General features: G+C 51.7%; 1 protein-coding gene across 5 annotated transcripts; it reads left to right on the top strand.

Annotated features, from left to right (window-relative positions):
• The first annotated feature begins 3,314 nt into the window (after nt 1-3,314).
• On the top strand, nt 3,315-26,829 carry LOC136045709 (NADPH--cytochrome P450 reductase). 5 transcript variants are annotated; one of them, XM_065731787.1, is made up of 16 exons: nt 3,315-3,426; nt 12,156-12,345; nt 18,771-18,819; nt 19,602-19,730; nt 20,344-20,493; nt 21,117-21,241; nt 22,091-22,180; nt 22,508-22,606; nt 23,252-23,368; nt 23,617-23,735; nt 24,442-24,623; nt 24,748-24,897; nt 25,025-25,292; nt 25,701-25,846; nt 26,076-26,161; nt 26,329-26,829. In XM_065731787.1, the coding sequence occupies exons 2-16, from the start codon at nt 12,170-12,172 to the stop codon at nt 26,471-26,473; spliced, it is 2,031 nt and encodes a 676-aa protein (XP_065587859.1). In that variant the 5' UTR covers nt 3,315-3,426; nt 12,156-12,169; the 3' UTR covers nt 26,474-26,829. The 5 variants fall into 5 exon arrangements, with proteins under 5 accessions (XP_065587859.1, XP_065587856.1, XP_065587854.1 ...); XM_065731784.1 differs by lacking the exon at nt 3,315-3,426 and adding an exon at nt 3,554-3,673; XM_065731782.1 differs by lacking the exon at nt 3,315-3,426 and adding an exon at nt 6,928-6,973.
• The last annotated feature ends 568 nt before the right edge of the window (nt 26,830-27,397 follow it).

The following is a 27,397-nucleotide window of genomic DNA, read 5'->3' as shown; positions in this document are numbered from 1 at the left end:
TGTGCTGGCACAAGGTGTGCACTGCAGCCCTGTGGGAGGGGCATCCTACAAGAACGGGCTCAAAACCCACCATGTGGGCTTTTTCCTTCGGATTCCAGCTGTGCTATCAGCTTTCTGAAGGTCCTGGCTTTCGGCCTCTGCTCACTGCAATTACCATTGTGACCCTGGGGCTGCTCTGAGTCCAACTGTGCCAGTGCCCTGGTGCCTGCATGGCACTCCAAATGTTCCGTGGCCTTCAGGCAGACGTTTCGAAAGACACGGATGGTTTGTGTGTGTTCCCTGCCTCTCCTGAGGGCGGCTGCTTGACACTTCAACACTTACAGGTCAGCAGAGGACCTTCTGCTTGGCCAGCAGTGCAGCTCAGCCACGTCCCAGCTCCTTAGCGGGTTCAAAGGGGCAGGGAGAGGAAGGGACGGGATGGGATGGGACGTGGATTTGTGTCTGAAGGCCGAGAGGTGGAACTGAAACTCACGAGAGGGAGGTGGAAATCATCTGATTATCCAGCCTTGGTCTGAGCTCACAGCAGCGGTGCTGATCACAAGCTGCAATGCCGGCTGCCTTCCTTGGAGGGGAGATAGAGAACTGAAGTTCTTCTTAAAAAGAGGGGGAAAAAATAGCCACAAAAAAGATCAATAGAACTGCAGCCTGAGATGGCTGTCCTAGAGAACAAACTGTCTCCAAAGGTTTGTTCTTCTGGACCTCCAGTGCATTCCCAGTACAGCTGGCACTTCTTCAAACATCAGGATTGATTCTGCCCTGGAAGCAGGGCACAAAGTGACTCCACACTGCAAGAGCACCGGCCAGCTGAGCTGGTGATATCACTGTCTGTTCCCATGCAAACAGGTCGATATTTCTCTTGCAGAAGTGCTTCCCAGCTGCTCGTTTCTCTCCACGTGCAGTTATCCATCCCTGGGTGCCCAGGCTAGCTGTGCCCGCGTAGCCCCGTGCCTCCACTCACCTGGAAACTGGGCCTTTTCAGCTCAGTGCCTCTCCCTGCACCTCTCCTGGCCCCTCAGGTGCCCCACGCTCACCCACATGGACTTTGTGCCTTCCCCGTGGGCGTTACTGACTCCGGTGCGAGTGTCAGCGTGGTGACAGCAGCGGGACCGTGGACTCCATGTGCCAATGCTGCGCTGCCCACACCTCTTGCAGCCGGGGGAGGGGAGCCAGGAGGAGCTGAGCGGTGCCAGCTGGGCTTTGCAGAGGAGAGAGGCTGAACATCGTGCCCCAACCTTTGGCTGCTGGTTCGTGGGTGCCACGGGGCATGAAAGGCACCACTGTGACCTCCGTCGCTGTGCTCCAATGGGGGCTCTTTGTGCTTTGCTGGAGCAAAATCCTCCCCCCAGGCCCCCTCTTGTGCATCCTCGCCACGGGGCTCACAGCCCAAACATCCCAGCAGCGTTTATGGCTGTGGTGCAGCTTTACAAAGAGAACAGAGCAGCGGTGGTGCTACAGCCAGGTCTTGTAGGGGTCAGGTTGTGAACCCCCCCTGCCAGGGACGTTTCTTGGGCAACACCGCTGCCAGCAGCACGGGCTTTAGTGAAGTGCTAAGAAGCGTGCACACAGCGTGGTTTGTGGTCAAACTGCACGTGAAATCTGTCTGTCTGCACATCTGTGTGTCTATGTGGATGCCTGCAACTACATATCTAAATCTGCCTGGGCACCTGTGTATCTCTATGCCTGTATGGATCTCTGTGTACCCATCCCTGACACAGCCGTGTCTCTGTAGCCATACACCTGTGTGTCAGCATCCCTATATCCACTTCTATATGGCCATATACCTGTGTGTGTGTATGTGTATGTCTGTGTACGTATGTACGCGTGTTTTTGTGTGCGTGTGTATGCACGTACGTACGTGTGCATATATGTGCAGCGTAGCTCCATTACCGCCCCATCCCCTTCGACCCACGCACCCTCCCCGCCGCTCTGTCCCTTTAAGGCTCACCCCATCAAGAAGCGCACCGCGACCGTACCAACTGCGTTGGGGAGGGGGTGGGCTGTTGGGGTGTGGCCGCGCCTCGCGCGCTCGCAGCCCATTGGCTGACGGCGGGGGCGGCTCGAGGCTCCCCCCGCGCTTGGCGCGCAGTGGTACGCTCCGCCATACGTGCCGGCCGCGCCGGGCTGCGGGCGCCGCCAGCGTCGTACGGGACGGGAACGGGAACGGGAACGGGGCGGGCGAGGGGGTGAGAGGGGCGGGCATGGGTGGGTGAGAGGGGCTTCTTTGGGTTGGGATGGGATGGGATAGGATGGGATGGGGGGGTCTGAGGTGAGCGGGGCCCTGAAGCGGGGGGGGCGCTGCGGTGGGAGAGGCCCTGTGATGGGGGCTGCGCTGATCGGGCCCCTGTGGGCCACAGCCCCGGCTGTGGAATGGAGGTATTCCTCCCCTTTCTGCTTTGGGGAATGGGGTTAATGGTGGTATTCCCTTCCCTCCCACCCCCCCCCCTTTGGGAATGGAGGTTTCCCCCCAGGGCTCGTGCTTGCAGAAGGCCGTGATGGGCAGACTGCTATTTGGGGTGCTTGGAGTGTGCGTTGGTCCTTGGTGTTCAGTGCAGCCCGGCTGTGGGTTCACCTTCTCAGCGTGGAGGGAAATGACAGCCCTTGGTGGAGTGCACGGAGGGACGGTGTGCTTAGCTCTTCTCCCATGTCTTTGCAGGTCTGGGAAGCTGCAGTGGGTTTTTTGGCTTTTACAGCTGTTTCTAAGAAGCGGTGGCATCCTGTTCAGAAGTCAGCAAGGCACAAAGAAGGGTCAGGTCTTTCTTTCTGAATTGGGAAAGTGAGGTGGTGCTCTTACTGAAGAGTGAGGAAACTGGTGCTTGCTGGGCAAGGGCTGGTGAGTTGGGCTGCTCCTGGAGCACAGTTATCTCAGTGCATGTTCTGTTGCATTGATTGCTCTGAATCTGGGTGTGCACAGTGTAGAGCCTCTGTGTTTGGGGCTGTGCTGGAAGAGTCCCGTGTGTTACACATGGGTGTGAAAGCATGCAGAGAGTAGTATTTGCCACTTTCCCATGGTGGTGGGAAAGGCAGGGAGGAAACCAGCACTGCAGGAAAGAAAAAGTGGCAGCTGAACACTTTCACTTACTCTCCAAGGCTTTTCCATTGAAAGAGTAAGGTGAAGAGTGGGCAGAAAGGAGGAGTTGATGTCACACATCTGGCTTAACACTGCTAATCACAGTCCTGCCCTATCTGTGACAGGAAAATCTCTTGCTTTGTCATCACTTTGCAGTTGCCTCCTGTTCAGTCAGTAATTGCTGGGGTGGTGCCTGGACTGAGTTGAGCAAGTAGGTGGTTTCTGCAACTTTTATTTTTCTTTCTTCCAAGCAGCTCGACGGGGCTGTACGACCAAAGCTCCTCACCTTGCCTTGACAGAGGCGTTCCCTCCTGCTCACAGCCCTTCGTTCTGGAGCTCGTGGGTCCCCTGGGTGCAAGGTAATCTGTTTCTGTTGAGTGTCAAGGTGGAGTACCCATGGCTGCAGTGGGAGCTGACAGGCCAGGAGCTGGGGAGCGATGGCTTATTTACCCTGCATAAGGTGATAACTTTATTATCACCTGCAATAAAAGCAACATGTGGAATGAAATCCCATTTGATCTTTACTCTCATCTTTGGCTTTTGAGGCACAGCGGAGATAACTCTTGCTCTGTACTGAAGGACTGGGCAGAAGACTTCCCTGCCCAGGTCTGTGCTCTGACCATCTCCTCTCCATCCCTTTTCTCTCACGTAGAAGAAACCTATTCAGCAGCTACCTCTCTTGACACTGAACTTTGTTCTGTTGCCTGACATGAGCTCTCCTACCTTTAGAAACACAGTTCTTAGAACTTACATAAGTTGCTTTCCCAATGTGATCATTTGATCCAGGCATACTGTATACATGCTATTGTTGAGTGAGTCACGGGTGCTGTAGAGGCTGGTGCACACCTGCCAAGATTGATTTTTGTAGAGTTTGATATTTCATATAGCAGGACAAATGATTGCAGGCTGCTCTTAATCTCCTGCTGCTTCTCTCCAATTATAAGCTGTTTGTTATCTCTTTCTGCAATTCAAGTCAATTACGTGTTACTTGTCATTCACAGAGTCCACAAAGAGTGGAGGAGGAGTGCTCCTATCTGTGGCTTCTCTAAGGCCACAAGTCCAAAGGGTAGCTGAGTGTGACCTACAGTGGCAGACTATTGTAGCCTTCCTGCTTGGCTGTTGGCCACTGCTGTGCCTCCAATTATTGCTTTGCAAGGAATGAAGTATAATTACTGATTAATTTTTCTTTCCTTTCTTGCTGTATGGACTAGGAGATGAATAGGTTCAGAGTTCAAGTTGGGGTTGGATTTTTCTCCTTGGAAAATCTGGCTCTGGCAGTATACACGTGCAAATCTTCTGTGTAGGCTTAGTTACCTGCTCAGGGTGTTTTTAGATGAATCTTTGTGGCACTGGCAAGTACACTAAATGTTGCTGCATAGTTATTGATGGAACGTATCTAATGAGTTGCTTTCGCAGGTCACTGCTGGCATCTCTTGGTTCTAACCAACTTGAAGCCTTGGAGGAGCAAGCTGATAAAATGCCTGCAAGGATTGTGCAAGCTCTGGTTGCATAACAGGGCTCTGTGCATACATACTTGAGGCAAGAGGAGCAGCTAGTCTTACAAAGGGAAACAAAAATGGTGTGTCAAGTATCTTCTGTTTATGTTGACCGTGCTAGAATGGGAGTGTGGAGTTGGAAGGTTGTGGGTTTTATAACTTGAGATCAACACTGCAGCCTGTGACCCTACTTCCTCCCTGTCTGTCTCGTCTGTTGGTCTGTGGCCTCGTGTCCCTTCTTGGCACGGGGATGTCAGCTTTATGGAGCTGATGTTCTGGGGTCTGCTGACACTGCCTGCCTGCACACGGTTGTGTGTAACTGCAGGGGGCTGAGCTCAGGAGTTGCCTGCATCTCACAGATGTTCAGCTTGGAGTGCCTCACCCTCAGAGACAGGGAGGTGTGTAGGGGGACTGCAGACCCTCCTGGATCAGGCAGAGGTACAGCCTGCTTCTGGGGCCTGGAGGACAGCTCTCACACTGTTTCCACGTGGCTGACAGCAGCGTGGCCTCATGCAAGGATTGTGTGGTAACACCTCCTTCCCTTGCAGCAGTGCAGGGCATGGGTGCATAATATTTGAAATGCTTCCACATCCTCAGGGGAAAGCTACCTTATGAGTACAAAGCGTTCTGGTTCTGTACAAATACCACAAGGTTTTCTTTAAGTAAATAAATAACCCCCCCAAATCACAGTGTTCCAGAGAAGTTTGCAGTTCTTAAGCCTGTGCTAGATCTGTTTTAGCTGCATCCTCTGACTCTTCCAGCTGTTAGCTTCAAAGGAAGTCTTCCAAATGAGAGCAGTGTTAGAGACTTTTGCTGTCTAAACTCCTCTTGGTGGAAGAGAGTCTGCAGCTACCAGCCCTGCAGTGCTCCCTTTAAGTGCCTGCAGGTAAAATCACAGCTTGTCACACACCCTCATGAGCACAGGGTCAGCAAGTGGCCAGTTTTGAGGAGTGGAGCAGCACTGGGTACAGCAATTGCAGAAGGGAATATGGTGTTTATTAGCAACCTCCTGAGCACAGCAGTGTCTTCAGCAGTCAGGACCTGAACATGTGTGAAAGGCTTGCCCCTGAGATTTTGCATCACAACCCTCTGAGCAGCTGTTTTGAGTGAGAACTGCCTATGGCAATTGCCAAAAGGATGATCTGCAGCTCCTGCAGTCTTGCCCCAGCTTCTAGATGTTGGCAGTGTTGAGGCCTTTGTGTAGCATGGTGCTCTGAATTTGGCCCTCTGTAGGAAGGAGGGCTGGGGAACAGCATTACTTAGCAGAGGGGTTCAGTTTACTCGCTGCTCTCAGGTTCTGTTTGTCCTTTAATCCCGAGTGCTTGTTGATCTTTGCTGGCTTGTGTTAATCTGCATGAAGGTGGGTGTCTGAGCAGGTGAAATGCCTCGTGTTTAAAGGCTGAGAGATGAGCTATTTCCTGGTGAAGGGAAGCATGCAAATTCAATAATACTAGGTTATGTTTTTAAGTTGACAAGTTTGATTTCATTCTTGTGTTGGATAATGCTTAAATCCTCTGGTTCAGTGTCGTGACCTCATTGCATAGCCACACCTTGGCATACCCCTAGGGCAGAGTTGCTTTCTGCCTCAGTAAACCCTCTCCTGTTCTTGTTCTTGCAGCTGCTCTGCTGTCCTTGAATAAGAGCTATTGGCCAGAAAAATCCCACTGTAACAGTGAAAGCTCAAATATGCAGCATTTCAAGCTCCACGTTGACTGATGCACATTCTGCATCTGTCTCATGCCCAAAATAGAAATTCTGCTGATGCCTGGGCCTGTGTGTCAAGGCCTGGTTGGTTGTGACCTTGCACAGCATGAGTAATCTGCTCTGTTTCACCAAAAAGGCTTTGAATTCTGTGTGTGTTTTTTACTCTCCTTGAGGTCCTCCCTTTAGCTTAAAACTGCTGCCTTGCATCCTTGAGCTGATGGTGGTGAATGGCAGGCTGTGGGATGTGATGAGGTTTGGAAGTGATGCCAAGTGTTAGGAATAGTGAGCCTTGGTGTATAGAAAGCCTTGGTTTCCTGGGCACTGGTGAGAATCAGCCCCACATTGCTGACCAAACTGCTGCAACGAGCAAGGCACTTTGCCCCAGAGGTCTCCTGGCCTAATACTTTGCCCACAGGAAAGTTGTCTCTGTGATGGGATGACTATCTCTACCACAGACCTGCTCTGTTCCTCTTGCTGCTGGCACTCCTCCCTTGTTGTGGGCTTACATCTGTGGCATTCCTTCCTGACATGTCAGTGACCTGCTTGTCTTGTATCTTTAGTGGGTGAAAAGCAGACAACTCTTTCCCTATCACATGACTTCACTGCTGCCTGTAAGCAAGTTCCTTCCTTCTCCTCCATCCAAGTGCATGCAGGGGCTCGTGGCTCCATTGGATCTCATGATGACACTGACCTCCTCCCAGCACTGGTAATGACAGCTGTATTTCTGCTTTTTCTAACAATGCAAAGCATGTGCTGAGTCAGTGGCACAAGGGTTGTCATGTGGCTGCAGGAAGCAAAAGGAGTGCTGTGCCAAACCGTTTCCACCAGCACGTTCCTGTGTTCTCTTCCCTGCCACAGCTACTCAGGGCTTTTGCTGGGAGCCTGACCTGGAGAAAGAACTTTGAGATCTTTGAGCGTGTGTTGCAGTTTGATGTGGTGCTGACTTGGAGAGATTTCCAGTGATAAGAAGCAGAAGAGCAGTCTGGTGAGTGTCCTTGCTGGATGGGAATGTTCCAGTGAGCAGAGAAGGATGTCATTATCTGGTTCATGTTAGCCATGTGGCTGTACAGCTTCAAGGCACACAGCTTGCTCTTGCAGGCCATGGTTTGGCTTCAGACCTGTTCTCTGGTGTCCTGGACCCTGAAGGCTGAGCTGCGTGGTCCCTGCTGAGCTCCCTCTGCGTGGTGCCTGGCACCAGGAGCATCAGTGTGAGCCGTAGGTGTTTAATGCCCAATGACACTGCGTGTGTTTGTTGCTTGATGGCTCCTTTGATTCAATCATTGCGGATTTTAGAGTGCACATATTATGAAATAGAGCTTCTGCCTGCAGCTCCCGTGTTTGTTTGCTGAGTGTCCAAAGGGCACTGCTGCTGCTGTTTGCTTTGCAGAACTCCAAGGAGTTCAGCTGGCTGCCTCAATAGGCTTGGGGTGTGGGAGGTGGGCTCGTGCTTCTCGCTGCATGGACATACAGGATCAGAAGGAGCCTTCCTCTGTGTCAAGCTGAACTTGGGGGCTCGTTGGTGCTGCAGGCTGTAATCAGCTGGCTGGTGGGATGCTGGCCTTGGGGAGGGGGTTGGCTGCAGGAGCTGGGATGGAGAGCAGCCTGGGGCTGTGCCAGGTCAGCAGTCTCCTTCTCCTTCATGTCCCAGGCCAGTGGGGCTGCTGTCAGTGTGTCGTGTCCTGCTTCTGACAGTGCAGGTCAGAGGAGAGTTGAGCTCAGAGCTTGGATTCACAGGCTGCAGTCCAGGGCCAAGAAAGCAAATCATCCTGGGATGCTTGAGAAACATCACAAATGTCATACAAATAAAGGGCTGCTTTTGTGATGGGCCAACTTCTTACACAAGTCACCAATTTAGCATCAGAACCAAGGCTTTTTGGTCACTGTATGGTACCACAAGCAATCTGTGACTCCCAGGAACATCCTTACCTGCTGTGAAGTGGCTGTCCTGCCTCTGGTTGGAGCTGTGGGCTGCAGCATCACCTAATGCTGCCATCAGCTATGTGCAAGAGTGGGAGCTGAGCACTTAGAATTATGAGTACATTCTTCAGTATGAAAAAGAGGTGCATCAGTTTGGCAGTATGGAGGGGTGCAGAGATGCTCCCCAGTGATTTAATGACTGTGAGCTGCTGTACCGTGTCAAGTCCCAGGTTTGAAAGGCTGTGCTGAAATACTGCTGCTTGATTGCAGTCTGATTTCAGAGTGTTGTTGTGACTTTTCTATGTAGATGCCTTCGGTCGTGGCTGAGGCTGATTGCTTTTTACCAGGTGCTTCATGCATAGGCAAAGGTCAGGAAATGTAGCTGATATTAAAAAATGAGTTTTGGGGGAGGGGAGGGGTAGGGAGTTGGATGTCTGCCTTATCTTGTGTTATCTTGATTGAAGGTATAATAAACATCAAGGATAAAATAGCTACCCTTGAAACTGATATAAGGGGAACTTCTGCATCATAAATTTTGTTCTCCCTTGCAAAGAACTGGTTTGATTCTAGCAGGATTTTCCCAGAGGCAGCTGAATCCCGAGGGAGAGTCCATTTTCCCTTCACTGGAGGTTAGAGAAGGATGTGTATTAGAAGGTGAATGGCTGTCAGCTTCTGGAAGATGATTGCTACAGTCAGCTAGGTTGAGATAAATTGAGGAATAATCTTCCTGTGTTAGGTAAAGGGAATTTAAAAGTAGTTCTGAGTTAGGACAGACTTTTTAAGACAGAAGTGTTCAGTTTATTCCCACATCCTTTGTCTTTCTTTTGTTACACCTAACTGTTTCCTGAGGATATGGATGAGAAATGGAAAGAAAAGGAGAAAAAGCTGTAGCTGAGGTTGAATAAATGTTAATATCCAGCACCAAATGGAGCCCAGCATCAGATGTAGTGTTCCTTGTGCCTTTGGTCTGTCACTGCAGAGCAGTGGTGCTTCCTTCCAGGGTCAGAGCTCAGTATAGAACCTTTTTGCCATGGAGGCTTGTGAATGATGAGACCAGACCCAGACTGGCTCTGTCTCCAGAGTCCTGTGGCTCCTGTGCCAGAGCCCTGAGCTTCTAGAACTAGTACTACAGGCGCTGTACTCTGGGTGAGCAGTGAGCAGCAGGTGGTCCAGCTGCTGCTGCAGCTGTAGGGTTCCCCTTTGAAGTGCTGCAGAGCTGTGGCATGGTGAAGGCCAGGAGTTAGTCTGGCATCTTCCTCCCCCTGTCTGCACTGCATTCCTGAAAGCTTCCCTCCGGAGGATGCCTCCTTCCAAGGCACTGAGCTTCCCAGCTGCCAGGAGAGGTGTGCCAAAGCAGAGTCCTGGGAAGCTGGGGAGCATCTGAGCAGGAGGGTGGGATTGCTGGGGGCCAGGCATATACAGTCTGCGTGCTTCCCACCTCAGGCTTGCTGGAGCTGTCTGGCTGGAAACCCTCCACCACGTGCAGCTGCTTTAAGGCAGTTACATGGCTGCTGTGTTCACTGCTAGAAAACTTTCTAAGGGCTTCGCTACTGCAAGTGCTGGATTTGATGCTCAGAAGGGAAGAGCTGCAGCTCCTGCCCCAGCTTAGCACAGTCTCCATCAGCCTTGTTTTTTTCAGTGCCTTCCTCTGAGAAAAGATTGATCACTGACTTCTGTCATGATCCGTGTAACTCATCTAATGTCCATATCTGTGAACTTACACAGGGCAGACACTCGAGGCTGACTGTACATAAAGCTGCTGAGGTAATCTCTCTTTCGGATCTCCTAAGCTCTTTTTGCTCCACCAGTGGAGATCTGTGTGCCCTGTGGGAGTGCTTTCAGATTGGGAAGGCAGAATGGATAGCCTTTTTCTGTGTAGAAATGCCAGTGTGGTTTGTGCCACAGGAAAGGCCTTGTCAGGAAGGCATGTGGAAGATGTGTCTGTGACAGCAAGATTACCTGCAACGAGGCCCAAGTGCCCTGTCTGATTGGAGCTGGCCATTGTAATGTGTCCTGGGCAATGGGAGCTGGCACTGAGAAGATTGCAGAAGGGCTGAGGCTGTGTGGGCAGTCGCTGGGGGCCCATGGGGGCAGCCCCTGTGGATTTGTAGCTCTAAGACAAAAATCAACTTGAATGATGAGTGAGAACTGTGTGTGAAGATGGGTTCCTAGCAGTTTGGGCTGAAGCCTTGCCATGGTTGAGGCAGTGTGGTGATGAGGAGGAGTAGAAGAGTTTGCAATTAAAACCTCTGAGGTTTCATCAGGAGTGGAGGCAATAAACTGGGAATGCTTTTTGTCAGACCGGTGCCTTCCTTTGGACCATCCCCCATCAGGAACCAGCAGAGACGAGAAGGACCTGGGAGCTGCATGTTGCTGGCAGCAGAGCTCTGGTTGCAGAGGCATTATCTAACGGTTTAGTCTACAGTTGTATAGAAATAACACCCATCTCTTGCTTTCTTGGCAGTGGAAAGCCTCTCTATGAGGGAGGGAGGACGGGGTGACCTGGTGAGAGGAATGAGCACTTAGCTTGTCTGCAATTGCCTTGCCAATGTTTTTCTTCCTGCTTAGTGTCATCTCTGAGAGCCCAATGGCAGATGGGGGTTCTGCAGTGGTTTTAATGCCTTTTGTGGTTGTTGCTTGCCAGGCTCTTCACTTGATGAAACTTCCCGTGAGCTGAGAGCTCGCTGACCTGCAGAAATGGCCAGCAGCCCACCTGTGATGGGTGCTGGGTGGCTGTGACTTCTCCCTGAGCTGTACTCCACGATCTCTGGAGCTGCATGCTCCCTCAGTAAGCTCACAACAAGCAGCCAATGTGGGCAGCAGAACAGAGCAAACCCTGGCTGTTGTGTGAAGCCTTCTGGGAGAAAAGGATGAGCTGTTGTGAAAACCCGGACTCAGACTTGAATAAACAGTGATCAGAGAGTTTTAACTTAAGTCACCTGTACTTCTCATTCCAAGTACAGCTTGCTGCTTCCCTTCCAGCTGTGCCACGGGACGTGGCCTTAACATGTCCTCGCTCCAGCAGCACCCTCGCAGCTCTGAGTCACTCTTCTGTGTGCAGGTTCAAATGTCCATGGTCTCCTGGGCTGGCAAGATGCCTAAGTACAAGAAGAGTCACTTTGCCCTTATGAATCAAGTTTTGAGTTAATTATCTGTTTGCCTGGACAGAGTGTGCCCTTGTGCATTGGGCAGGTAATCTTTCTATCTGAACTGTGGTCAGGAGAGTTCAGAGTTCGGCAGAGTTCGGGAGGGAGGGAGCGATGGGTGGCTCCTGTGGAAAGGACAGAGGCCATTGGGTAGTCAGGGACTTGAAGGCTAGGGGCATGCCCTTGCTCTACCACAGACCTTCAGTACAGCCATGGCCAAATCACTTAAACTCCAGTCGATTTCCCACTGATAATTCAAGGAGACAGAGGTTAAACGGGAAGGGAGTGGAGCTGAAGAAGGCAGAGGTACAGAGGAATGGGTCTGTGTGGGGATGGGTCGTAAATCAGAAGTGCACTCACCATTTTGCTGTTGTAATGATGTGGCATGGGGATGATTTGCGGTGCCTGAGTGTTAATCAGGGTTAATCAGAGGTAAATCAGGGGTGTTACATCTCCTTGGAGGAAGACAGGAGGAGTGTGTGCATCCCTGCTGAGCCTTGCTGGGATGTTAGCAGCCAGCCTGGGCTGGAATGTGGGGCTGCTCCAATGCTGCTGGCTGGGGATGAGCAGAAGTTAATGCCAGTAGTTCAGCATGGATGCAGTGGGAAGGGATAAGCTTGGCAGGATAGTGAGATACCTTTAAAGGAGGAGATCTTGCAGAGTGTGACAGAATGTCTCCAAATTCCTGGGAGCTGCTGGGCTACCATGTGTTCATGGGATTAAATGTGTAGTGGAAAAGCATGTTATGAACAGACCTTAATGCTCTTCTCTTTTTCTGTGGCTGTGTGTGATTGCTGACGTTCATCTGTTTTTCTTTCCTTCCAGTATCTCTGAGCATCATGGGGGATGCTGGCATGGAATCAACGGTGTCCCCTCCTGAAAGCACTGCACAAGACTCTTTCTTCAGCATGACTGATGTGTTTCTCATCTCACTCATCACCGGGCTTTTTACTTATTGGTTCTTCTTCCGCAAGAAAAAGGAGGAAATCCCTGATCTCCCCAAAATGCAAACAGTGTAAGTAACAGCTGAGGCAGAGTGGACTGAGTGTGACTTTCAGTCTTCTGTATGGTTTTCTGACCACAAAGACACTTTTGCTTTTCTTTCCCTGTTTGGTTTTCCGTGAGCACTTGCATGAGCTGGCTCCTCCCTGGGGGCTATGATCACAGGCTTCTGGGAGCAGGAGGACTGGTTTCCATGTGTGAGGACGTTTAGATGGGCTTTCCATCACCAGCCTTTCACTTCATGCAGGTTGCTGCATTTCCCATGGCACCCTGACCTCACAGAGTTGCCACCAAGGCTTGCAACCTACTGTAGGAACTGGTGGAAAAGACAAAAGGGGAAAACCTGTTAGTAGATCTCTTGCATTGCCATCCAAAAAATTCCTTTGACCCTTGCCAGAGGACAGGTGATTTCTCCAAAGTGATGGCATGGGATTCCTCCTGTCAGAAGGGTAGGAGGATTTTGTGCTGCCAGTGGGTCCTCAAGGGCTCCCTGAAGATTGTTCTTTGAGATCCCCGGATATGGAGCCTTGGTCCTGAAGTGCCTTTGTCTTCTCACATTTCTGTTGAGCTATGTGTTTGCCTCACCATGCATAAATCCCTGTGGAAGAGCCAGGCTGCAGTTCTCTTATGCTGTGTTGTTGCCCATATTGGTAAGCTGTCTTGCCAAGCAAGGCAACAAAAGACTTTAAAAGCCCTTGTCTGCACTTCATAATATTTAGGGGTTGCTTTGGCTATTCTCTGCATTTTAAGATAAGTCATAGATAAATCTGGAGAAAGAAAACTTGCTTAAGAGAAAATCCGTCTAGGAAATCTTATCTATTCATTGCTATAAAGCAAAGAAACAGGGCCTTGGGAGCTGGGAGGTATTCCCTGGGCATGAACTGCTTGGCAGCTCCTGTGAAATGTATTTGGCTTTGACACCTGGTCTCTGCAGTAGGAGTCTGGATTTAGAGGTGGGTCCTTGTTCTTCCCTGTCTTATAGGGCCAGGAGCAAGCTGCGTCGGTGGAGGTATTTAGTCCCTTGTCTGTCACGTCACCCTTCTTCTGGGCTCTTTATCCTGTTCCTTCTGTTTCCTCCTGGTGCAACAGACTGTGCATTGGTGAGAGCAGTAAATACAGGTCTGAAACTCTGCAGCAGAGAGCTGGGGAGCTGGCACTGTGCAGTACCTTTCCTACCTGGGATCTGTTCACTGTGTGAACGCATTTGCTGCAGACAGAAAGCCAACTCTGTGCTTTCACAGTAGTAGGCCTTCACAGAAAGTAACCTCATGTCTAAGGTGAATCTTTTGTGTTTGTAATGCTAGGAACACTGCAGGTTGTATGGCTGTGCTGGGTAGGAGGACAGAGTGGATCGTGATAGCTGAATGTTCACACTGGGGTCCAGATTTTTACACACAGTGGCAGTGGTGAGATATCCTTCGTGGAGTGGTTTTCTCCATGAGGCACTTAAAGGGTGCTGCTTTGGTATGAAACTCTTCTCAGTCCTTCATTTGGAAGCGTTCACTTGAGCAACAGAGCAGGACTTGCAGTTTAGTGTGGAGAGAGGCAGGAACACTCCACAGGCTGGTCAGATGAGGACATTTGGTGATAAGCCAAGGCATTTCAACATGGGGTAGATGCTTCTGGTACCCTGTGTGTAAGTGTAAGCTAAGTCAAACACAGCAAGTGGTTGTGGGCTTTGTATCTCTTCTAGACCTCTGTATCTACCTGATTGAGTCATGCTGCTTCCAGTTCTCAGGGTTTGTCTTTCAGTGTCTGTGTTGCAATTCAGTTTGTAATTGAAAAGGAACAGGTTTGGTCTCCTCGTTTTCCTTGTGGTCCAATCATAAATCCTCTGGCTGCTAGGCAGAGCCCTCTGTCTGAACCCAGGACTGGGACACGTGACTTTGTTCAATCAGTCAAATAGTTCTGTTAAAAGCTATTTGTTTTTGCGTGTGGATATCCCCTGGAGATTGTAATGAGCATGGCTGTGTTGTGATAAGAGCTAGGCTGTGGTCATTGTGGTAAGTTGAGAGGAGCTTGGACCCATCAGCTGAGGCTGTGGCTCATGGCACATCCATCCTCTGGTCGGAGACAGTGACTTCCTGCTGCTATCGCAGTGCTGTTTTATGGGATGCTTGGAAGTGTGAGGGAAACAAGAGGGGAAAAATAACCTTGCTGAGCCTTGGATTTCCTTCCCTGTGTCATCTTAGAGCCTGGGGTGGGGTTTCCTTGCTGTTAAAGAAGCAAATCAGAAGATCATGCTGTTGCTGTGGGGTGGCTGTTTAGCAAGCATGGGGGAAGCTGGCCGTGGAGACAGAGAGCCCTTTGCAGCAGCTGTCCCAGGCTGCAGAGGATATGCTTGACTTTCAGAGATGTTGCTTTTCTTCAGCAATTTTCCTTGTGGCTGTGCCTTGACTTGCCAAGCTGTCCTAAACTGCTTTATCTGGCAGTACTTGGTGTTTCTGTAGCTTCTGACTTCAACTGCAAAAGCCTGGGAAACAGAAGGTTTGAAAAGCAGTTCAGGTGGCTGTGAAGGCTGCTGCTGGGTTTCCTTCCAGAGTGTGAGAGTGCAAGCATAGCTTCCAACCTGAACACAGATTCTGACACCTCACTGCCCTTGTGGAGCTGCTGCTGAACAGCATGGCTGTATCAAGCAAAGTTGCATCTCCTCAGAGGGTGCTGGGATTCTGTTCTGGATGGTACCTCAGCAGGGCTTGCTTTCTGTGGCCCTGCCAGCCCTTGTGTGCTGGGAGCAGTGCTGCTCTCACTCTGTCTGTATGTCTCTTGGTTAAGCTGCAGCACAGTCACCCGTTGGTCCCCTCCACTCGTGGTGGAGGAGAGCTGTTTTCCTGCCTGAAGCCCCCAGAGAAAGGCTTCAGCATATGTAGAGGTTTCTGCATGCAAGACTTCATCTCCTTGTGCTGTGAAATACCCACAGGGCAGCCCAGGATGCTGCCATCTGAGGATTTTTTTCTTTGCATTTCAACTCTTTTCAGTTTTAATTGAAACCACTGGAGCGTTCCTGGCCGCCTGCTCTGCAGATGTCATCAGAGAGCAGCCCTCCATCTCCACGCAGCCCTGGAGAGGACAGCTGTACTTCTCTCAGTGACGTTACTGAGGAGTGCACTCATTATTTTTGCTTCACCCAGGCCACTTCTGTGCATTGCTCAGTCCCAGATTTCTTCCCTGCTCTGGAGTTGCACGGATTGTTACCCTGGGGAGGCACAGGCGAGACACTGATTGCTGTGCTTGGTGTCAGCCCACCCTTCTCCTCCCCCCTCCTTGTCTTTAACATTGTTTGGGGCAGAAATAGGCTTATCTCTGTTCTGCAGCTATAGGGAGACTCATTCTCTGGTGCTTGTAGGGCTTCCTGTCACAGGAATTGCTCCAGCTTCTCAGTCTGATTAACACACACGCAGGCAGCTGAGAGCTAAAGAGAGACCATCTCTAATTTAATTTAATAGGATCCTGATGAGAACAAACTCCTTTGAGCTGTCTCCATAATGGCACTGCCATAGTTACCCGTGACATTACTCACACAGAGTCTGGAATCGTTTCATTCAGCTACAGCATTGACTTTTTTTTTCATGTTTTTCTTTTTCCTTTTAAAGAATATGTATAAAAGCAGCTGTGATACAAACAGTTTCCAGGGTAACAAGGCTGGGGGAGGGCTTAGCATCCTGTCCCCCCCTCCCGCCCGTTCCACGCCGATGGGAGAGGGCCGTGTGCTGCGGAGAATCCTGGGAGGTTTCATTCTTGACTCCTAATTCCTTTCTGCCACTGCTGCCAGATGTTGCAGTGTCTCAGGACTGTGTGGATCTGCTTGGGAACTTGCAAGGCCTCGCGAGCAGGAGCTGAGCGTGCCCGACCACTTCTGCTATGACCCACACTGGGACCTTTTGTGCCGGCTCTCTTCTCCTTAACAAAAGGCTGACGCTTGGCTTCAGTGCCCAGAAGGAGCAGAATGGAAAGGCCTCTGTGCATGTTTCTCCAGAGCTAAGTTAGATCCTTCCCCCACACCTCCCCTTGCAGACAGATACAGCTGCCCTGGGACTCTTTGTTTGCCTTTTCCCTGCCCTGACCATGGGATGTGTGTACTCGGTGCCAGGAGAGGAGGCGGCTGTGGCCAGGTGAGTGGATTGCCCAGCGGGCAAAGGGAAGGACTTGGAGCAGGAGGAGAAGGCAGGGAGAGGCTCTGCTCGGAGGCAGGCCGCTGAGAAGGAGTTTCCCAGTGTGGGTGCTTGGGTGAGAGCAGTTTCTGTGCAGCAACCAAGCTGCATTCTTGCTCCTGGATGTGAGTTTGTTTTCAGTAGGCAAGGCAGGTGTGGCAGCTCTCTGAGCTCAGCACCTTTCCTTCAGACTTTGATAACTTCAAGCTGCCTGCGATTTCCTCCACGCCTCCTTTTCTCCCCCTGAAATCAAAGTGAGAGAGCCCTGGGACTTGTTTGTGCTATCAGCTAGGGTGGGCAATCTGTACACTTGTTTCAACAAAGGAGTTAATCTCCTTTCTTCCACCCAGCACTTCTTCCAACTATGATAAACTCTGCCATGAGCTACATTGAACTCTGAATGGTCACTGCTGAAAATGTGCTTTGTCTCCTAAATTTTTCCAGCTGAACAATGAAAATGAGTGCCATTTCTGTCTTAACATTTCTGCATTTTACAGGCACCCTGATGAAACAGTTTCAGGGGATTCTGTGGCTTTTTTTACAGAAGCCAGGCTCATTTCTTTTATGTCTGAGCCACAGTCTGTTCTACACTGCATCTCTCCAATGTGAGTTTGCCTCCTTTGAAAATGGACTAGCTCCGTGTGTGTCCTTTTCCCCTTTAAAGGAAGCTTACTGAAAGGATCTGAAACTTGTTTTTTTTCTTCTTTTAAAAGCATTCTGGTTAGCAGTTGACCCGACAGCTATTTTAATTGGATCCCATTTCCAGAGGGCAGTAAACGAAAGATTCACATGGGAGCCAAAAGTGGAGTGAGAGTTGAGTCCTGTGAGTGGGTTTTGGGGCACGTGGGGGCAGCTCTGCAGAGCCTGGGTCCCAGTGGTGGCAGGGTTGGGGTTGCTCTGTGAGAGGTGCTTGCAGTATCCCTGTCCCCATCCCAGCAGAGTGTACAAATGAAGACACAGGGGAGGCTGTTAGCCGTGGAGGGGGCAAACCTCTTTTTTTTATGTAGGGTTTGCTCCATCTTTCTTGCATGCTGCATGGTAATATAACCACATTGGGTGTCCCCCTCCCTGCCACTCTGTGTGTGCTCTCTGTGAATGTCTCTGCACGTCCGCACAGATCCCTCCCTCTGGGCTGCAGGGTTTAGGAAACTGTTAGTGAGCTCTGCACATTCTTGCATGGGCTGGAGCCAAAACCATTTGTTTTTTGCCTTGAGGCTGCTCTCTTCCCACAGGAGACCCAGCCTTGCATTCTTCCATTGTGAAAGAGGAATGGGAACGGGTCCCACACGCTCCTCTGCTCCCTGCTACCAAAGCTCCAGCAGGGAAGACAGCAAGTGAGCTCCTGGCACTTGTCCTCTTGCCTTGAAGAGACCCCAGTGCCTGATCTGACCGTAGCTAGAGCCACATCTGCTTGTGGGGTTCCCAGCAGGCCCACTTGTCAGCAGGGTTGGGTTGCTTTCAGTGTGACACTAAAAGCCCACAAATGTGCTTGTATAGTTAAGCTCTCTTGGTTTCCTAAATAATAGGGTATCCACAGTGCTGTGAATCTCTGCTTGCACGTTTCTGACTGCCATGGTTTTTCCCACTTCCAAGAATGAGAAAGCCACTTCCTTGAAGCAAAGCAAAGACAGTAACCCCAGTGTGGAAATTCAAGCTGTGGGACCTCAAAGGGCAGCATTAATGTTGCCAGGGATGGATCCACCTCAGAGCCTCTGCATGCCCATCTGCCCTGTGGGGCTCTCAGCTCTGGGATGGTGATTTTTGAGGTCAGAACAGCTGGTTTTAGCTTTGTCTTCATGCTTGGAGAATCTGCCCCTGGGGGCATGGCTCAGAACCAAAGCCTGCCCACCTCCAAGGGGCAGAGGCAGGGAATTCTCCCCATCTCTCACCATGACTTGGCTTCTGAGGTTTATCTGAAGGTGTTCTCTCGCATCCTAGTTCTGTGAGGTCCTCGTAACTGGCAGGTTTCAGTTTTCAGAGGGAAAGTTCCCTGCTGCCCAAGGCTGAGTTCCTGGGCTTTGCCTGCAGCAGCCTTTCCTGAAGGAGGCAGTGCTGGCAGCTGGCTTTTCCCCTGCTCCATGGCTGCCCTGGGAGAAGTCACCCTGCAGCTGAGCCCTGGGTATCCTTGGAACAGCCTGGACACGAGTGTTTGATGGCGAATCTCCCCACTCTGGTAGCCCTGCTGAGATCTGGTACAGCCCAGGGACTGCTTCTTCCTCTGTTTGTTTATCTCTGCCTTTAGAAAATGAATGTACTCAGCTGAAAGGAGGTGTCTACTGTCTTTCAGATCGTCCCCAGAAAGAGATGGCAGCTTCATTGAGAAGATGAAGAAGACGGTAAGCTGCTTGCTGTGGATACGCTGGGCTCTGGGAAGGTGATGGAGCTCATCTCGTTCCCTCTATCCTCTGGAGACTGCTAGCTGTCAGCAGCAGGACTGACTTGGATCCAGAGGCAGTCTGTCTGTGTGGGAGGCAGGAATGGCTCGCAGCAGTCTCTGCTTGAACGTTGTTCTCAGAGAGGAAAAATTAAATTGATGGTTTGATGCAAGAAGTAAAGTGTAATAGGAGATCAAAGTCAGGATGGAAAGGGCAGAGACTTTGCAATCATTGGCTGGCAGTTTATCTTTGTGGATGGTTCTCAAACCCAGCTCGCTCTGGAATGGGAATTGTATGCAGAACTGGCAGGTTGGACTCTGCTGGACTGGAAGCTAGAGGAAGCATGGGGAAGTGTAAGGGCTGGATATATTTTTCCATTTTACTTCAGAGTGACTGCCTTGCTGAGGAAGAGGAGCAGACACTTTCCCAAAGTTTTGGCAAGCCTTTTTTGTCCAGGGGGTTTCCTACTTTCCGGAGTCACTTTGTAGCTTTGAGGCTGAGAATAAACCTTGACAGTTTATTCTTTGCTGTAAGTTTAGATTGACCTGAGCCGCCTCTCTGAGTTTACTCTGATCATATTCCTATTAACAGCTTAGCCCTGTATGAATGCAGGCCCTAGTTGCCTTTAAGCTGCAGTCCAGGACTTCCAATCCCAGGCATTTTCATTTTGACAAGATGCATTTGCTCTGTACGTTTGTCAGATGAGGAATTGCCATTTAACTGTGTTTTTTCCTTCTCTCCAGGGCCGAAACATAGTGGTTTTCTATGGTTCCCAGACGGGTACAGCAGAGGAATTTGCCAACCGTCTCTCCAAAGATGCTCACCGCTACGGCCTCCGTGGCATGGCAGCAGATCCAGAGGAGTATGACTTGGTAATGAACACAGGCTCAGGGCAGGGAACATCCTTCTGGTGTCCCTTAGAAGGCAGAAAGAACGTGGCCAAGGGACTGTTTCTCTTTTAGTAGTCCCACTTAGAGGAAGGAAGGGAAGTTAGATCGTACTCAGAGTTGCAGAGGTGGTCTTGGTCGTTGTCAGTCTGAGGGTTTGGGGTGAACTCTGCAATGTGGCTGAAAGAGGGATGTAGTCTGGAGTGCTTGGGGCCCACGGGTCATCTGCTGGCAGCACGAGTCGTTCTCTGTGTTCCTTCTGCAGTTAGCATTGGTACCATACTGCTGCAGTCTTGCACAGAGGCATTGACGTTGTATTATTCTTCAGCTGAAACATTAATCCTGGGCCCTTAAGCCTGGATGGAAAATCCCATCACTTTTCTGGTGGAGCAGAAGTATCGACTCGCAGTCCAGTGGTACATTTAGCTTTATTTTCCCTGCCAGGTGTGTTTGGCCTTTCCCCAATCCCTTTTGTAAGCAGCTGTTTGACATGACGTGGTGCCATTCTGTGCAGGGCTGTAGCTGCAGTGTGAGCATAGGCTTGCCCAGTAACCACACTGCAGTGTCCTTGAGGATTCACTCTTTGCTTCGGTTGCAGTCGGACCTGAGTCGCCTCTCTGAGATCGACAAGTCCTTAGCTGTGTTCTGCATGGCCACCTACGGTGAGGGTGATCCTACAGACAATGCCCAGGACTTCTATGACTGGCTGCAGGAGGCTGATGCTGACCTGTCAGGTCTGCGGTTTGCAGTAAGTGGCTTCACTCAGGTTTGGGTAGGAAAGTGAGAAGCCTTCCACTGTGCTTGCACATGGCTTGGCTCAAAGCATGGTGTCTATGCCTTGTGTGCCTGTTCTGGATGCAGTCCTTGTTGACCACTCCAAGCTGCGCAGCTGTTTGCTGACATATCTGAGTGTTTTAAATGTATCTGTCGGAGAGCTCACTCCAGTCCCTAAATCACGAGGGTTTGCTGGTGATGTCTTGCCCAAACAGCCCAGCAGACATTGAATGTAAGCTCTGTAAGTGAATTACAGGCTGCTGCTGTTGCTCAGGAGCTAATTGAGCAGCCCTTGGCTCGGTCTCCTCCCACAAATTAAATCACTTGGAGGAGCGTGTGGCTCTTCTTCTGCACTGAGCTGAATAATTGGCTGAGATACAGCCACCTCACCTAACCTCCAGCCACATTCCTTAGGCAGCATCACAATTGCAAAGGAAGGGAAAATGCACTGCATTTGCAGTTGTTAAGCTGCCCTGTGAGGAGCAGTCTGTAAGCACCTGCTGAGCAGTTTGTGGAAGGGGAGGGACAGAGGATGCTGTCTGGTGGAAGAAACCTGCTTCTCCCTGCTTCTCCATGATTATCAGTGTTCTCTTCCAGGTCTTTGGGTTGGGGAACAAGACCTATGAGCACTTCAATGCAATGGGGAAATACGTGGACAAGAGGCTGGAGGAGCTTGGAGCCCAGCGCATCTTTGAGCTTGGGCTGGGAGATGATGATGGCAAGTGAGTATCTTGGCTTGAAGGGTTGCTCTGAGCTGGCTGTAGCATTGTGGAAGGCACTCTGGTGAGGTGTTGGCTCTACTGCTAAGACAGAAACAAACTCCTTAGGGCTAGTTATGGTGGTTGCCATGTCCCTGCATGCACCTGCTCTCTCTCCCACAGTCAGGTCCCTGTACACCTTGCTGAAATCCAACATCAGCTTTAAATGGCCATAACTGTATATTTCATGAGCTTTCACGGCCACTTCTGCAGCTCCAGTGATATCCCTGTCTGCATGGAGAAGCCCTCCCATCCCTGCAGATGTGTTGATCTCTATCTCCTTGTGAGCTGCTTATTTTATGGTAGAATGCAGCAGTTTTCCAACTCGGAGTCCAAAAACAATTGTTAGCACTCACCCTGCTGCCAGAAGCCTTCACTTCAAGAATTACATTAACCTGTGGTTTTGCCTCCAAGGATCACAAGATCTAATTATAGTGGGATATGCCCTGTGTGGGAGGTGCTGAATTTAGGAAAATAAACTTTTCAGAACTGGGATCTTGTAGGAAGGTGACCTAATGCCAGGAATAGGCAAGGAGGGGGCTGAGGTGGGCAAAGGCACTGAGCCTGGCACAGCCTTCTGTGGCTGTGAGGAGAGGTGTAGCAGGAATTCCCTTCCTTACACTCAGTGCTCTGAAGATGCTTTTCTGGTGATCTGTGGGCACGTAGAGGTAACAAAACTGACTGGGTCCAAGGGCAGATGCCTTTTCCCATGGTGAAGGAGGAAGTCCACAGGGATCTCAGATGGCTCCTCTGGGAATGTCCCTTTGCTTCCTCTTGAGCAGAACTGTTGAAACTCTCTTTCTCCTCATCTAGCCTGGAAGAAGATTTCATCACCTGGAGAGAGCAGTTCTGGCCAGCAGTGTGTGAGCACTTTGGGGTGGAGGCTACAGGAGAGGAATCCAGGTGGGTATGGGAGCAACTTCTGGGTGCCAGAGAGATTGGATGTGTCTGAGCGGGGCCTGTGCCATCAGGCCTGAGCTGCTGTCCCCTTTCCCACATCTGTGGCCCCTTCCGGGCTTTACAGATAAGCAGTGCTCCCAGCAGAGCTGGTGATGTGTGCTTTGGGCACTGAGCATTACCTTCGTGGTGTGTTTTTTGGGGGGGGTAAGGGTGGAAGCGTCATTTGTTCGGGCTGCAGCAAATCCAGTAGAGCGTGTGATGGTTCCAACTGCACCTCGTCATTTCCAATTTGACTTTTTCCCCTCTCTTCTGTCCCCCTTCCTCCTCCAGCATCCGCCAGTATGAGCTGGTGGTGCACACAGATGTGGACATGAACAAAGTGTACAGTGGGGAGATGGGCCGCCTCAAGAGCTACGAGAACCAGAAGCCGTAAGTGCCACACTGCCCTGGGCAGGGTGTCCTTGGGCCAGGCTTTGGCTGATGGCATTCTTGATGTTTCTGACAACACAAGCGATGCAGATAGTGCCATCTTGGCAACACAGCCACATGGCAGATGTCTGCCCAAGGGAAATGCATTCAGCTCTCCCCTGGGACTCTCAGGGCTTCTGCAGTTAGGGAATCATCAGTGCTGGAGAGGTTGGCTGTGTTCACATACACTGTTTGGCTTGTGATTGTGCAGCGTTTGTCCTGAGCTCAGTCAGAGCCTTTCCTCCCCTGGAGTGGTTAATGTGTGGTATTGCTGTGGGGAGATGAATTGTGTAAATGAATTACAACCTGAAATGCCATTTTGAGAAGTGACATTCCCTCTAATCCACTGTTGCATCACTTGTTCTTAGTGGGGTGGGATCTCTTGGCTGCTGTGCCATGCTTAGAAGGCAAATGGTCTGTTCTCTGTGCTGTTGTGGGTAGGAGCAGCATTAAGTTTTGTGCTGTGGTGTGCATTGAAACATGAGCCAGGATGGCCCTGTGCTCAAATAGCAGGACCCTGCTCTGGAGACAGAAGGAACATATATGCAGGTGAAAGCAGAACTGTGAGCAGGAGAGCAACCCAGAGGGGCTTGTTTTTCCCTCCAGGCCATTTGATGCCAAGAACCCCTTCCTGGCAAAGCTCACAGAGAACCGTAAGCTGAACGAGGGTGGAGAACGACACCTTATGCACCTGGAGCTGGATATCTCCAATTCCAAAATCAGGTAGGCTCTGGGAAATCTGCTGTTATTTTTGGAGCTCCCCTGTAGAAAAGAATATAAAAATCAAAACAAAACATCTGGTGGCTCCTTACTACCATGACTGCTGTCTCTTTGGTGTCCCTGATCTTGCAGGTGCTGTGTAGCAGCTTGGTTCTCAGTGTTGTGTTAATAACCAGCAGCTGAGCAGCTCAGGATTGGCATGGACAAGAGGTGGTGCCTGTGTTTCATCTCTTCTCCTGTTCTTGTACCAGGTATGAGTCTGGGGACCACGTGGCAGTGTATCCAGCCAATGATGCTTCTCTGGTGAATCAGTTTGGGGAGATTCTGGGCACGGATTTGGATACAATCATGTCGCTAAACAATTTGGATGGTGAGTATGGGTCACCCTTGTTCATCAGCAGCTCTCCTGCCATGGCAGGAGTCAGATCACCCTCAGGTCCTGCAGGACACCTCCAGGCAGAGATATCCCGTGGCCACTCTGGATGCAGTGCCGTTTTGCAGCAGTGGCACAGAGCCTGCTTGCTGCAAGCCAGCTGAAGTGGATCAATTATGAAAGGTTTGGTGTGCCCATTCAACAACAAGTTATGTAACAGCACGCTCCTAATTACAGAGCAGCAGCCCACCAGAGCATCCCTCTGCTGCGGCAGCCCCAGAGCTCAATGAGAGCTTTTGAGTCTGAAACACTGTTATTCAGTCCCTGGGGGAAGCACAGACTTGGGGACTGAGCTGCCAGAGGCGTGTGCTTTTCAGTGCTGATACAAAGAGGTTTTCTTGGGCGCCGTTCCCAGCAGAGCTGGCCTGTGGCAGGAGGAAGGCTGCAGCTGCTGCTCGTGTTACTCCTGAAACAGCAATTCCTGACCTGAGGCCCTGTAGTCCAGAGAGTAACAGGCTGTGATGCTGTGCTGGAGGCTGCAGACCCCTGTGTGGTGTCCTGGGCTGCCTGGCCTCACGCAGTTGTTCCTGCCCCTTACTTGCTCTTAGTTTGCTAAACTGAATGGCTCCAGCCTTGGCTGGTGGTGTTTTGCCAAATGTCCATGTCTGAAATCTACCTATTTCTTTGCTCTCTTCTCCTCCAGAGGAATCCAACAAGAAACACCCCTTCCCCTGCCCCACCTCCTACCGTACAGCACTGACATACTACCTGGACATCACCAACCCGCCCCGCACCAACGTGCTCTACGAGCTGGCCCAGTATGCCACGGACAGCAGCGAGCAGGAGCGGCTCCGAAAGATGGCATCGTCCAGTGCTGAGGGCAAGGTGGGAGCTGCAGCCTTCCCAGCAAAGCCACGGGTTGAGCTGGGTCTGGGCGGTGTGTACAGAGAGCTGCGGGGGGGTTTGTGGCTTTGTAGGGAAGTCACGGGTGTGCCCTCCTTACCCGCAGGCTCTCTACCTCAGCTGGGTGGTGGAGGCCCGGAGGAACATCCTGGCCATCCTGCAGGACATGCCCTCGCTGCGTCCCCCCATCGACCACTTGTGTGAGCTGCTGCCCCGCCTGCAGGCCCGCTACTACTCCATCGCCTCCTCCTCCAAGGTGAGCACGAAGGCTGCTGGGAAAGCATTCAGCACCACGGTCCCCCTGCTCCCACGGGGACGGGACTTGGGGGGATTTGCTCAGGGTTATCCCAACTTGTGACGTCGCCTCTGTCCCCTCCCTGCAGGTTCACCCCAACGCCATCCACATCTGTGCTGTGACGGTGGAGTACGAGACCAAGACAGGACGGCTGAACAAAGGGGTGGCCACCAACTGGCTGAAGAACAAGGTGCCCAACGAGAACGGGAGGAACTCCCTGGTGCCCATGTATGTCCGGAAGTCGCAGTTCCGCCTGCCCTTCAAACCCAGCACGCCCGTCATCATGATCGGACCTGGCACTGGCATCGCCCCCTTCATTGGCTTCATACAGGAGCGGGCCTGGCTGAAGGAGCAGGGTGAGCACCCAGAAACTGCCCTGGGCACTCAGGGGTGCCCTGCTGGGCTGCTCAGCACCTCTGTCGGGTGCAGCTGGTGCTGCCCGTGTCAGATGGGTCGGGGAGATGAGTGCGGGTGAAGGGTAACATCTTTGTCCCAGCACATGGAGGCTTTCTCCTTGCGTGCTGACTACAGGGGGCGGGTAGATGGAGGGCGGTTCTGACCTCACTGCACTTCTGTGGGGAGGTGGCAGAGGTCACTTCCACTTCTAAAGCACGTAGCTATCTCAGGATCAGCCTTGAGCTTCTCATAAACAGGAGCGACAGCACAGCTCTGCCAGCCCCGGGCTGGGTGAGCAGGACAAGGGAAGGTGTGGAGGGCAGGGCTGGCGGGGGCTGCAGGGGCTGATGGCTGCTGTGTGTCTGCAGGCAAAGAGGTGGGAGAGACAGTGCTGTACTACGGCTGCCGCCGGGAGCGGGAGGATTACCTGTACCGTGAGGAGCTGTCCCGCTTCAAACAGGACGGCGTCCTCACCCAGCTCAACGTCGCCTTCTCCAGGGATCAGGCTGAGAAGGTACTGCTCCTGTCCCTCACCCCCCTGCCACAGTGTCCTGAGTGGGAAGGGAACCACGAGGACGGGGCCGTGGTGGTGGTGGGAGGGTGAAATATGGCTCTGGGGACTGTGTGATGTGGCCCATGGCAGCTGGGGCACACAGCTCTGCTGCTGTATGGCACCGCGTGGGATATTGGGGGGGGGGTCTGTGGGTGTGGGCCCTGTGACACACCCCATTGTTCCCTGCCAGGTTTATGTTCAGCACTTACTGAAGAAGAACAAGGAGCACATCTGGAAGCTGGTGAATGATGGAAACGCTCATATCTATGTGTGTGGGTAAGTCCTGGGCCGAGGAAGGGGCTTTGGATAACAGGTGTGACCCAGTGCACCTCCTCACTCGCTCCTTTTTCAGTGGGACAGTGAGCAGGCAGGTGTTGGGCTGGGCCAGGAGAGCTGTCCCCATCCAGGTGTTCCCACCTGACTCACGCTCCTCCTCTTTCCAGGGACGCCCGCAACATGGCCCGTGACGTGCAGAACACCTTCTATGATATTGTGGCTGAGTACGGGAACATGAGCCAGGCTCAGGCCGTGGACTATGTAAAGAAACTGATGACGAAGGGCCGCTACTCTTTGGATGTGTGGAGCTAAGAGCGACGGTGGTGGGGCCAGGGAGAGAACACAGGAGGTGCCCTCCCACCCCCTGCTCCTGGGGTGATGCGTTGTCCCCAGCCTCCAGCCACCCCACTGTCACCCCAACCCCTCCTCTGCCCCCAGGGAAGGCTGTGCACCCCGGGTGGTGGAAGGGGTTGAGAAGGACAGGGGGTGGCCGAGGTGTTGTCCCCAGTGTTTGTCCTGGGGGAGGCAGGGCAGGAGGGATGGATGGCCCTGGGGGAGCTCTGGGGTCTCCTTTCTGAACACGGGGTGTTGCCTTATTCCCTGGCACCTCGTTCTGGAGCTGAAGCCCACCCTTGTGCCTTGCAGGCTGGGGATAGCACCGGGGGGGGGGTGGGAGGGGGAGGGAAGGAGGGGGGGCATGGCAGCTCCCCACGCTCTGCGTTTGGGGCGAGGGCACAGCGTGGGGCAGCGAGCTGCTCTCATCCCCTCCTACTGTTTGACCCTCTCCTGTGCCCCGTGCTATTGCTGTATGATCAGCAGGGCAGGGGGAGGCAGCTCCTGTTCCCTTCCCAGGACCCAGTGTGGTGTCACAGCTGCAGGGTCCTGCAGCTCCCCTGTTCCCAGCCCCTCTGTCACGCTGTGTACGCTCATTTTATTTTTTTTTAATACTGTTCTTGTTTCAATATCTTTGTGATTTTAAATCATGGAAGGAAAAAAAAAACCAACAAAAAAAACCAACCAACACCCTTTGAGGCTGTCCAATGACTGTAAATTATTTAAATATACTTGCCCTTGGAATAAAAATACTGTTTCTGTAGTTTGCTGTCTTCCCTTCTCTCTCTGGAGGAAAGAGGGAGGTGGGAGAAGCAATAGCTGCCTCCTCCAACCTTCCCCCCTTGAGGTGACCTCATCAGTCTCAGACAGCAGAGAGGCACAGCTGTACTGGAAATGCTGTTT

This window comes from Cyrtonyx montezumae, unplaced genomic scaffold (genome assembly GCF_038088225.1).
Source record: "Cyrtonyx montezumae isolate F1298 unplaced genomic scaffold, pur_monq_1.0 scaffold_15, whole genome shotgun sequence".
NCBI classification, from domain to species: Eukaryota; Metazoa; Chordata; class Aves; order Galliformes; family Odontophoridae; genus Cyrtonyx; species Cyrtonyx montezumae.
Note: the sequence above shows the minus strand (reverse complement) of the source record. Positions and strands in the feature narration are given on the sequence as shown.

What these genes read in the sequence shown, in the direction of transcription:
- LOC136045709 (XM_065731787.1), top strand. Translation starts at nt 12,170, where the DNA reads ATGGGGGATGCTGGCATGGAATCAACGGTGTCCCCTCCTGAAAGCACT. An exon ending in TGTCAGGTCTGCGGTTTGCA is followed by an intron (nt 20,494 to 21,116) that starts GTAAGTGGCTTC and finishes GTTCTCTTCCAG; the next exon opens with GTCTTTGGGTTGGGGAACAA. An exon ending in ATCTCCAATTCCAAAATCAG is followed by an intron (nt 23,369 to 23,616) that starts GTAGGCTCTGGG and finishes TTCTTGTACCAG; the next exon opens with GTATGAGTCTGGGGACCACG.